Here is a 13018-nt window from a genome sequence, read left to right as displayed (position 1 = left end):
TGCTGATCTTTTTGGTGTCCTGCTAATTTATAATAACAGTCCAGTATTTTTAAAGGAAGTGCACCTCTGGCTATTTCCTTTAACTGCATTTGTCAAGAAAATAGGTTTACTTGCCATCTTGGTAGAATAGACTTGCTTTTTCAGTAACACGCCTTATTAGAAACCAATTATTCTTTTTTTATTGCTTCCCAACATTAAGAACAAACCAGATGAAAGTGCATGCTGGACAACCTTTCACAGTTAAAAAGAGCCCAGCAGAGATGTCTGGTATAATAGGTTATTCTCTGCATCCATAAAACATGGACAAAGTAATGACTTGTCAAAGAAATTGTATCCTTACTACTAAGTAGGCTGCAGATTTTGAGCTGTAAATCACAAGATGATTTTGGAATATTCTGTTCTAAAGGATATTCATTGTTTGAATTCTAACAACTTGTTTTATCAGTGTTAGTTGAAGAAATGAAAATGATATACAAACATAACTGACTCATTGGAAAAATAAAGGGAGCATTTAATTCTGTACATCAATCCCACTGTGTCTTTACGCACTGGTGAAGAACTAAGATTTTCCAGATGGACAGCGGGCCTGATTACACATCAAAGCTACCGCAAATTTGAGGGCAGGAAGGGCAACAATCTAAGGCTTGAACCTACCTGGGAAATTTTCAACTGGGAACAAGACAAATGCTAGACAATAAGAAACACTACAGAAGGTCAAAATAGAAAGTGAAAAGGAAAATTATGAAGTCTTTCTGGGTTTATGGGACCTAAAGCCTCATTTAGGTAATTTTACATCCCTTATAAAGTCAAATCTGAAAGATAACAAATAAAATATCTAAAATCGGGAATATATGTTTTATAATCTATACCCATAAAATTACCATCTGACAGATCATCTTCTTGGAGAGACTGTGTTATATCAGACATTCCTTGAGTAGGACATAGGATTACGTTTTTCTATTTCATATTTAATAGTGTCAAATGATTTTAGTCTTTCCAGCTCCTCTTCATTCAAGTGAAATAGTATCAGCACATAATGCATCCGTGTAGTCTAATCTACTGAAACAAGCACTAAATGAGCAGGGGATAATTTGAAACATACTGCTAAGGCAGTCCATTGCATCATCACTTAACACTGTAAACAGCAGCAACCTATTTGGAGTCGCAGTATTCATTGTCATATAAATCATGACATCAAGCATATACCAGTACAACAACACAAGGTTAGGCAAAGTAATTAACTGTACAGCAACTAGGGATCTGCTGTGTCAAATTGGCATACTCTGCCTGCATTTATCTTGTATCTAGATACACTTCATCACTCAAGACATAGCATGGTGGCAATTAAAAAGTAATGATTCACTTGCAAACAACCTGGAGGACTGATGCATGTGCACAGATGTACCGAAGCACAATTATTATTACACTGGATGCATTTTTAATTGGAACTGTATGTCACCGACAACAATTTCAACTTTGAAAAAATTAAGATGTGTTTTATAATAAGAATTTCGAGTAATGGGACTGTACATTGGTTTACCAGGGTATTTGCAATTTCCTTTGTTCAGCTTGGTCTAAGAACATCTTATTGATATTTTTGCTCACATTTTTAACTTTTACAATTTACAGTTCTGACTGATTTTAATTGTTCTGAAAATACATACTACTTAGAACATTCTTTAGGGTAGTTACAAATCTGACACTGACTGATTTGATTTAAAAAACTAATTTATGGACTTGAGTGCACCTGAGTAAAAGCTACAACCACTAACTTTAAAAGAAAAAAAATCATGAATAGGGCACATTCATAGGCTGCACTTGTCTATACTGTAAGCTGCACATGTCCGGTGTGTGCATACCTTGAGGTTTTCCTTTAAGATTATTTTAAAACTATTTTATTATAATTATTTTTTCTCTTTTATTATTAACAAAATTTTGGAATTTTTTTGTAAATATTTTTTTGCGTCAAAACATCCTGTACTGTGTGCATCTGTGGGGGTGGGAACACATACATCCTGAATGGATGTATTGCTTATTTTCCGGCCGGTGCTTTTTCCATAAGCTAAATTTGTCTGTGCAATGAAGCTAACTAAAAATGAGCAAATAGACTTTAAAGCCATTAAATTTGGTTGAATGGTTTGCCAAAAGAATAGAAATTAGGCAAATATTGTAACTTCACTAACTCCTCTTCGATTGGGAACCAGCAGGAAGAGAATTCACTTCAATTACAATGGTTTCTTTCTTTATTATTCAGTGTAATTTGTAACAAATAGGTGTGTACGCAGGGTTGTGTGTACCTGTATTACATTGTGTGCATTAGGCCTTGTGTGAATCAGATGCGCCGTTTTTGTGCCCAATGCACGTCGCACTTGGTCTATTTGTGTAGGTCAAGAATTGAGCGTCAGGTGTGCAGTGTGAGGTTGCTGTTTCTGTGTGCCACGTGTGTATCCAATATACACACGGCACACATATGGTCTATATTTGTCAGGTGCATTGTGCTGGTTTTGTGCACCACGTGCATGATGCGTGTTGTGGATGAGGTTGTGTTAGTTAATGTGGGTCAGGTGTGTTGAAGATTTTTGTGTGTGCCCTCGAACAATATCCTCCATGGCCTCACACACTTCAGTGTCTCTTTTCGATAACACTTTCGTCTCATTTTTGAGCTTATACCGTTCTCTTCACCACGCAGCAGTTGAGCCCTTCGAAACCCGTTGGTAAAAGCTTTCTATTAATGCAGTGTTCAAAGAGCGTGAAAAAAGTAGTGGCTCACAGTCCAGAAATTACGGTAACTCCACTAAAGCTGGTTGCAAAATGAAGAAATGTTTTAAGAAGGTTAAAAATGTTACCCTTTTCCTGGCTCCTTTTAAGATTTTGTCCTCCAAAATCATTGTGTTTTAAAACTACAACTTTGGAAACTACAGGAATTCAGAGGGGTAGTAAAAACAAGATTAACGTGATAAAACTTTGGGACAAGAAGAAAAAGTAACACAAGGCAATTTATATGGATAAAAACCCTTTTATGCTAAGAACCTAACTTTGAGTCTGACATCAACAGAGCTTAAAATTAGAAATACAATTTTGAAATAATGATTGCTTGCTGCAGAAAAACTCTATATGGTGGTTCTTGAATTGGAGGGAAATTCTTTTGCACTTTTTGAGTGACTTTTTGTCATATAAACAAAACCTACTCACCAGAACACCCACTATTTTACTTAACTTATTAAGTAAATAATTTATGTTGATACAAAAAACAGAAAGTCTACAGACATTTTTAAAATGTCTTGCAGCGTTAGTAAATTTTAGAAGAGCAAAAACTGGACATTTAGCTATCTGTTTTGTTGTCAAATGCTTTGATATTCAATAAATGGCTTTGACTCAACAACCACACCACCCAAAGTGCCACATGGCAACAAATCTAAATCAAGGCCAAACACTGGGAAGAACTGCACACGGTACACACTAGAGCCAGCTAGCAGGTAAGCTTGCCGGTAACAACTGAGAATTTATTTTAGGCTAGTCCATTGCAAATATCCCTAAAAATCAAAACTAGTCATGTTTCGTAGTTTCTCATAACTACTGAGATGTATTAGGCCAACACATATTTGCTAAAAGATTCAGCAAAATGTCATTTGAACTATATTCTTCTTTGTCCATCGATGCAGAATATTTGAAGATCATTAGAACAGATTCTGTGGAAACTTACATGCAAGTGAAATTTGATCCTTCACCATCAAGGCAAGTGGCTCCATTGAAGCATAGTGGGACATTTAAAGCAGTGTCTCTGCAAACGTCTATGTCATTGTCACAAGTCTTTCCTGTGAACCCATCCAGACAGAAGCATGCATATTTATCAATGAGATCTACACATGAGCCTCCATTCAAACAGGGTTGGAGGGCACAGTCCTGAAAGATATAAAAGATTGAAATGAGAAAAACCTGGTCAAAAATAGCTACAATGTTTAAGATTTTGCACTAGTTTATATTTTTAAGTGAGGTAAGAAACACCCAATAAATTAATCTTTCAATAGTTAATATGAAAATAATCAGTTTATGTATAAAAACTACAAAACGCCTGCAAGCAATTCTATGTTTTATCTCTAGAGTCCAGCAGAGCGCTTTGGTTTAATTCAATTAGGCATTAGACTAAGCAATTCCTTCTAATCAGGTATTTGTACAATGTTTACATGATCCTGGTAGTGCAATTGACTTATCTTGCACAAAAGTCAATAGAGATAATGATACCAAAGGCCATAGTAAGACTACACAATTCTCCTGGCATTTTCTGCAGAACACCCAGCAGGTTTATTAATTAAGCTAAACTCACATCAATGTTTGTTTCACATCTGCTGCCGATCCACCCCGTTTCACAAAAGCAGGTGTATGAATTTATTCCATCTTTGCAGCTGAGAAAGGAAAACAGACAAGGTCAAAACTGGGTCCTCTGCCTAGTGAGGCAGAAAAAAATTGAGAGCCATTTTTTTTCATTCAAGCTTAATTTCTGGATAGTTAAGGAGATTTCTTATACAGGGAATATATAGTGTTTTGAATGTAGTAGTTTTTCTTTAGCTAAATTAAGGGTCACAATTTAAGCACCACAAGCAGATGCAGTGCATCACATTAGCTCATTAATTATGAAACATTTCCAGTTTTGCTGGCAACGTTTTTTCATTCTTTTTTGAAAGACAGTGAAAAGTTTGCACCTTCCATGAAGACAAGGTGCTGACATGCATTCATCAACGTTGGATTCACAGTGGAGCCCAATGAGGCCATCAGGACACCAGCAGTGATATTGATTAGGCCCATCAATACATCTTCCACCATTGTAGCATGGGCTAGAAAGACACTCATTGATGTTCACTTCACACAGTAACCCTGGGAAAAAAAAGAGTGCGTTTTAGTAGTCTAATAAAGACGAACCATATGCTATCTATACAAAACAGCAACAACCGAGCTCAAGGGCAGTAAGAATTACAGACAATTTATGTTCTATTAAGAGGAAATAGCTTTAATTATTTTGTGACATCTGGGCTCAAACCAATTTTCTAGGTATGGTAAGCTATTTAAAATTAAACAATCTGTGATAATGTAAGTTAACCTTGGTTAAGTTCTCAGGTTTCTTAGTTTGCCAATGGAAAATAAATGCAGACTATGTCCTTCTTTGCAACTACGGTGCCTGTAAAAAGTATTCACACCTCTGCAACATTTTACTTTGTCATGTTACAAAAACAAACGTGAATATATTTACCTAAGAATTTTATATGATGGACCAACCTACCAAAGAGGATTAGTACGGTGGCCGACAGGTGCAAATGCGCAGCAAAAGAGAAAACATGCAAACAAAAAAGAAGACACCCCCGAATGAAATGCCCGCCCGAATTATTTGAATATGTCTACTCCCGAAATCTCTCCTCAAAAATTCTATTAAATTAAACCTTTCTTTAATACCTACACACTCTCTCAGCATGCATCTTCTCTCTTCTTCATACTTACAACACTCTAAAATAACATGCTCTATTGTTTCAGACTTCTCACAATAATCACACTTTCCAGATGCAAGATTCAGAGAGATACCTTTACTTTCTTTCAAATTTCTTTCTCTGAATCTTGCATCTGGTCCCATAGAAATGAATACTATTTTCTTTGACTCCCCCTAGTGGTCTGGAGCACTTCCGTTTTCAACACTTTTTGTTTGCTGCATTTCATTCGGGGGTGTTTGCGTCTCTCTTTTTATTTGCTGCATTTCATTCGGGGGTGTCTTCTTTTTTGTTTGCATGTTTTCTCTTTTGCTGCGCATTTGCACCTGTCGGCCACCGTAGATTAGGGCCACCGAGAAAAAAAAAAAAAAAAAAAAAGAGTTCCGACTTTAAAGTCAGAATTCTGAGATTAAAGTCAAAATTCTGAGATTAAAGTCAGAATTCTGAGATTAAAGTCAAAATTCTGAGATTAAAGTCAGAATTCTGAGATTAAATTCAGAATTCTGAGTTTAAACTCAGAACTCTATTTTTGTTTTCGGTGGCCCTAACCCTCTTCCGTAACCAATACTTAAAACTTAAATAATACTTCCTTTTTTTGTTTAATTGGCTCTAGTGGCCTTTATTTGATTTAGTTGAGGACTAAGGCTTCCATATGTGTGTTGTGCTTACATTTCAAACTTAAATCAAAGTGGATGTTTTTTTCTATTTCTTCATCAAAAGAAAAAGTAAAAAGTGGGGAGGGGTCCAAAAATGTTTATATTTAAATCATGTATAAATTAAAGAATTAAAAAATTAAATAATTTGAATCAAGTAACAAGTTAAACTAATTTACATATTTGTAAATAAAGCCACAATTATATATACTTGATATAATTGTGAATAAACACTTGAAATGTAAAAATTTAAGTAATCTCTTTAAAGTTAAAGAAATTAAGTTATTGATTATTTTGTTCGTCTGACCCTATTGAAGCACTCTTAGGGGTTGTGACTCACATTGTTTTGTTTTACTGTTTGTTTTCTCTGCAGTTTAAGTAAAAATAATGTCACACCTAAACAATACAGGTGTTAATATTGTAAGACATAAACATATCGTTTATGTAATTATTCTTTTCAAAAAATTGTTTAAATGTTGTTTTCTGACCAACTAGCAAATAAAATCTTTTTTGTGACGTACTGATCAGGAAGATAAAAGATAACCTGGTCTTTCAGTGAAATCCAGTTGTGAAAACTGCATAGATACATCAATCCCTTTCAAGTGGGGATATTACTCAAATCAAGGCAGAATCTGATGACAGAAAAGCTAATGTTGAGCACTCTGAAAATCAACCTTTATGGAATAGTGGCAGTATCTTTGCCAAGAGAGAAAGTGAGAAAAAGAGGAATGGAGGGAGAAAGGTAGCTTGGCAGATTATGCAAGTATTTTTGTTTTATTTTTTATGTTCTCAATTTTTTTACATAACTAAAGGTGATAGGGTTGTGTAGGAAGTTTGTATCTATTGTATTCTAAGACATTCTACATAGACAAATAAAATATACATATTTTTTATCAAAAGCAAAACCAGTGTGAAAATGATTAACTTTGATCTACACAGTTCTGGTGTTGATTCTTCACCTCCATTTTATTTTATTTTTCCATAAAATGAGTCAGCAAACTCAAACTGCCATTCAGAAAATACAACAAATTCAATCAGTTAATAAAATAGGTTATTACTATGCGGATTCCTGTGTCTTACAAAGAGCATTCTGTCCAGATAAAACTGTGATAGCAGCAAGCTATGTTTTTCCTCCATGATATCTTTAGTATCCTTTGATATGAAGTGATCACACAGCCTGGCAGGAATAGTAAACATGAGCATGTTGCATTCCAAAGGATAAAAAGACTTCTTGATTCTTCAACTCTCTTATTAAACTCATGTTTTGCCTCTATACAAACTCTCTTTATTCATAGTCTCTCTTTATTATAAAAGTCTTGCTATGGAACAACATCAAATAAAATCTGTTTATTTACACCAAAGCAGGTCAAACTCACTGAACAGTGAATTTCTTGTTTATATATATATATATCAAAATTAGCTCAGAATGTTCTAAGGATGGAAAAAGATCTGTAGCAATAATTTTGCTATGATGGTTGTTTGGCTACATTTATTCTTATTTATTCAGTCCTTGCAAGTTTAATATGTTGGTGGGGTGAGAGCTAAATTCCTTGATAAGCAGAAAGAAAATATATCTTTAAAAACCCTAATGTTTAAATTACACATTTAAGTTATTTAGTACACAAACATCCCAGATATTCAGTGGCACCAGCCTGTGAAAGCACATTCTGCTTTTATCCATTTTTGATGACTCTAAATGTCTTTGGGCTTTACTTGGCATGTCTAATAAAACAGGCACTTTGAAGTCAAAAGGCGTAGGCGTTTTAGAAGTAAAAAAAAAAAAAAACATTTCAACAATAACTACAGTTTATACTCAATTTAAATCCTGGACAAATGTTTAATTAAGACTATGAATGACACATGATCATCGTAATATATTGCAGTTTACTGTTTGGGGATAGTTAAGCAAAGGATTGTGTTCAGATTTTATGGGAACAAACTGGCTTTATAGCCAGTTTGCACATTTGTTATATTACAAATCAAATGGATATTTTAGTTTAAAACATCCTGAATAAAGAAAAATGCTACCAAAGAGATTCAAAATCAATGTAAAAAAAAGTAGAGAAAACTTTACTTAAATAAAAGATTACAGATGTCACAAACAATATCCAAGCAAACAGGAGATTTTATGCTCGCATGTGCAGCTTTGCGGCTACTTTGCCAAAGTAGAAATACCAGATTTGCAGAGGAGGTTTACTGTTATAGTATAACTCAAAGCATTTAGATAAAGAACTTGAAGTTTAACATGCCTTGTTTCGACTAATAAGAAACTTCTGCAGGATTTACATGACACACCCTGTAACCAGCACCTCTGAACAGTACCCCTTATAAAATTTTAACTTAAGAACAGACTGCACTCTGTACCTAAAAAAGAGAGGCTCATCAATGATTTAAGTTAAAAATCACCATTAAAGAGCCTTGGACTTTACTGCTCCAGTCAGCAGCTTCACATAAATCAGAAAAAAAATCGTTTTTAAGGGTGCTAAGGTTTAAATGGCTTCATAATTTATGCAGGCATTATTGATTTATTCAATATACCAATGCTTGTCTGATTTTTGAGTGGGCAAAACTAGATATGGACACTTCATCCAAGTCTCTGTCAGATTTTTACTTCGAAATTGATGCTTTCCTAATTAACATGCTCAGCTGAAACTAGATTTTTTTACATATACTGTATTGTATGGAAAACAAACAAGGAATCAAATTAAGCCTTTCATGTGTTAAGTCAGTTCAAATTATACATATTTTTATTTGCTAAATGCAAGAATAATGAGCAAGATAGTCTTTCAGAGAAATGTTTAAGCTTTCCTCATAATCCAATGTCTACATACATTCTACAAACATCTCACAATAGTTTGCTTTGCTTGAATTCTGCCCCGTTCCTCCTAACAGAACTGGTGTAACGGAGTTGGGCTTGCAGGCTGCCTCGCTCTCTCACATCTTTCCAGTTCTACTCACAAATTTGCAATGACCAATCCAACAGCTTAACTTTGCTATCATTAAGTCACTAAGGTACACTGAGATCATGTTCACTGGCTTTGAAGCTTTACCTTCTTCCAGTGATCATTATAACCAAACAATTCAACTTTAGTTCCATCACACCACAGGACATGTCTTTATAATTCAAGGTCTTTATTGAAGAAGGTATTTAAAGAACTAGTCCCTTGAAAGATGTGAAGGAAGGACATTCTCATGGAACCTATTCTTGCATATAATTGTTTAGCTTCAGGCATCTAGAAATTTTGCCTGAGGAAAAAAATGATTGAGGTTCAAAATTTTCTTGTCTTATATCTTTCCTGATGTCTTATGATTTTCCTGTAATGTCACAAAAGGAAACAGCATGCTTGAGGTGCATCTTGCAAGACCTTCCATTTAAGTAAAATGTGGTAAATTAACCTGTTAGCTTTCACAAACTGCTTAAAAAGGATAGCAATATTTGTGTAAACCTCTAAATGGAAAGAAAGCAAATAAGCAAACAATGTACATCTAAGAAGACCACAGAGCACGCTTGATTACTCAGGGATGTTAAACAAATAAAAATCTGTTTACATTAGCTGTAGAATTATAATCACAACAACCTGCGTTTTAAAGTGCTCACTACAAAACAGTACTGACGCAAAGCAATAATATAGGTATAGGTATACTAGTTGGCATGTATCCAATAAGGGGACGTTCATTTCACTTAAGACTTGACAAAGTTAAAATTACTTGTAGATGCTTCTTTTGTGGGAGATGACATTTGTAAACCCTAAGTAATTTCTTGCATATTCCTGCTCATGAAAGAAAAGTAAAGCAAACAATGTATTCTTTGATTATATATTTTTTAAACTGGTTTGCTAGAGTGAATAATCAAGCTTGACTGCCTGCATAGTTTTCTCCATTCTGCTTCTAAGAAAACAAATCTTATAAACCATAAAACAATGTGTACTTGTTGACTTGCAGTGCAAAAAAACAGGTTTATAATTGACTCATAAATGGCGCACACATTCAGTGGAAAAGGGTACACAGGCAAGAAAGTTATTCAATGAAATAAAATGAAATATAAATGTGACGAAAATAGACATTACCATTGTTTTTTTTAACAACTTCATTCAGCAAAGATTGCATTTCTAAAAGCATTAACAACAAAAACTGAAACAAACACAGCAAAAGCTGAAACATCAACATCCAACAATGTGCTGACTGAGGAAACTGCTACAATGTGCTGATTGCACTGTACAATAACTCAAGGGAGCCTGCTCACTAATGATGGGTGAAGAAGAGAAAACAGAAGGTGATGAATACTGTGCTTAAACTGTGATTTATATAAACAAGATCAGCCATTAATCATGTTGCTGCAGTGACTTATGACCCCCAAATACAACATGACATCTACAGTATGTGCAGTCCAAAAATATATTACAGGCACTGCAGAGGCTCTTAAGCGAAATGTTCTAAATATTAATCTGTCAGCGGAAATCTATGCAGCTGTCAAATCTGCCAAATCTGTCAAAACAAACCTTACACTTCAGAGTATCTAAGACAGAAAAAAAAATGACTGTGGCTTACTGCATAGAATAATTAAATGTGATTATGTTAGACAACCTACTTAGCAAAAGAAACACTGACTGCATAAAAATAAAGAAAAAATGGCTTCTTTAATCTGACTATACCTTTAAAATTGGTCATGATGTGCCCAGCAAAAACATACTCCTTAAACTTTGTAATACTTTAATTGGATTTTAGATGGTAGAACAGCACACATTAGTGCATAATTGTGAAGTTAAACAACATTTTTTACACCATTCTAGTAATTTTTTTTCCCCAATAAAGAGTGGCATTTGTATATATTCAGTTTAGTTCAACCAACTCTATTTTTTTGTAAATAGGATTTACTTGTGTGCAATTAAATTTGACTGTAAATACATCTACTCTCTGAAGGACTCAGGTTTTCTGGACTAGCGAACAAACCGCATCACAAAAACCTAGATATAAAGCAGACAGGACAAGAATAAAGTTGTAGAGAGTTACAAGCAGAGTTAGGTTGGAAAATAATATCCAACTGTATTCTTTGAACATCTCCAAGAATACAGCTCAGTCCATTACCTGAAAAATGAAAAATTATGACATCCCTATATATACCAAGCCAACTTAACTAGCAGGAGCAATAAGGAGATAATTATTAAGAGAAGCAGAAAGCCTTCAGACATGTCAGAAAAATCAAGTAATAATAATAAAACAAATAAATACATAAAATAATAATAAGTCATCTTTAATACAAAAAGTCTCATTGTAACGTGTAGTGCCAGAATCATGGGGGATGGCTTTTGTTCAGTAGGAACAGCTCAGAGCAGATGGGAAGATGGGCATAGCTAAATAAAACTCAATACTGCAGGGAAAACCTGTTAAGAGTATGTACAAACTTGTGGGCAGAAGTTTAGCTGAGAGCAGAATGAGAATCCAAACACACACTCCAACAGCTAATAGTATGGATTAGATCCAAACATAACAATGTGTAAGAATGACAGGTCAATTTCCAAATTTGTTCAACTAAGAATCTATAGGGGAAAAAATAAAAAAAATCAAGGTTTGTATTCAGACACACTACCCATCTAAACTTACTGAGCTTTTCTGACCTTTTTCTGATAGGAGCTTTTCAGTTTCTAGATGACAAAACATGATGATACACAAAGGTGAAAATTCTGTGTTTTTTCCTCTATTACAAATAAAAAGAAAATCATTAGATTTTTTTTATTTTATTTTGAAAATTAGATAGAAAAGCTCTTTAGGTATTGAAGTGTCCTTTTCCAAAGACAACCTAAAATCAAGTATGACAAAACAACAGCAAAAAGAGAGGGCTGCATAAAACCTCAAAGCAGGCGGTGAAGTAGGAGAAAATAAAGTGTCATCTTAGCTTAATAGCATCACAAGTAAACAGACACAGCACCAGACCGATTTATTAGGAAGCAGCTTCAGCTGCTACAGTTGAAATTATTTGTGGCATTTGATATGCAAAAAAAATTCTCCCTTAAATTCCCTGATGGCTGAGTTCAATAACTGGCGATGTTGTGAAGTGACACAATGAGTTACAGCGTTTTAAGCCACCATGGGGTATTATCCCACCAAAGCAGAAAAACGTTTCATCAGTTTCAATTAAAATACTTGTGCATGAGTCACCGTGCAAAGCTGAAATTAATCTTAATATCATAGGAACATGCAGCTACAACCAAATAAAACAAGAAATTCAAAGTTGCAGTGCTGCTACACATGTTAGACAGTTAAATATTTCGTACGAGTTCTGGTTGGCTTGAGCCAATCCGAACCTGTATCCCCCGGCTGCTCACTCTCTTGGGGGACCCCGTTTCCTCAGATGAGCTTAGAGCAACAGAAAAAGTAATGACTTGTACTATGGTGTGTGTAGGCCTAATAATAAAAGCAGCTTCTGTGGGAATTGGGCCATGCGTGTCAGGTTCTGCTCTCTAGAGTGGCAATACCTCTGAGATTTCCCACCTTTTCTGAACTGGGAAAGGATAAATTGATGATACAGTGTGGAAGAAAAATGAAATTAATCTTCGCCGTACCTGACAGGAATCAGCTTTGGAATGTGCACCAACACACACGTACACCCCTACTTGATCTAAAATAACTCAATATCTAGTGGAGCAGAATATGAAACTAATGAATCAGAAGAAACTAGTGATAGCCATCTAAACTAAATAGATTAATAAATTGAAATAAAGCTAACTAAAAGCCTAAATCAAATAAATTAGGTGATGAGAATTCACATGGTTAGTTTTTCAAAAAAAAAAAAAAAAAACTATCTTGAAGCAACAGCAGGTTAATTAAAAGCACATATTATGAGTTTTATTATTTTGAAACACTAAGCCAGATCTGTGTCAGAGCTGTGTCAAT

General features: G+C 34.6%; 1 protein-coding gene across 1 annotated transcript in view; it reads right to left on the bottom strand.

The window, feature by feature from the left end:
• The window catches only part of eys (eyes shut homolog (Drosophila)), a 178783-nt gene that overhangs the window by 78947 nt on the left and 86818 nt on the right, over positions 1-13018 (bottom strand). Inside the window, exons 29-31 of the mRNA XM_023327993.1 lie at positions 4701-4872; positions 4325-4403; positions 3704-3903 (exon numbers count right to left, since the gene is read on the bottom strand). Of these exons, the coding sequence (XP_023183761.1) occupies positions 3704-3903; positions 4325-4403; positions 4701-4872 (451 nt within the window). The remainder of the gene's footprint in view (positions 1-3703; positions 3904-4324; positions 4404-4700; positions 4873-13018) is intronic.

Source organism: Xiphophorus maculatus, chromosome 22 (assembly GCF_002775205.1).
Source record: "Xiphophorus maculatus strain JP 163 A chromosome 22, X_maculatus-5.0-male, whole genome shotgun sequence".
Lineage (NCBI taxonomy): Eukaryota > Metazoa > Chordata > Actinopteri > Cyprinodontiformes > Poeciliidae > Xiphophorus > Xiphophorus maculatus.
This window is presented reverse-complemented; position numbering and strand designations above follow the sequence as displayed.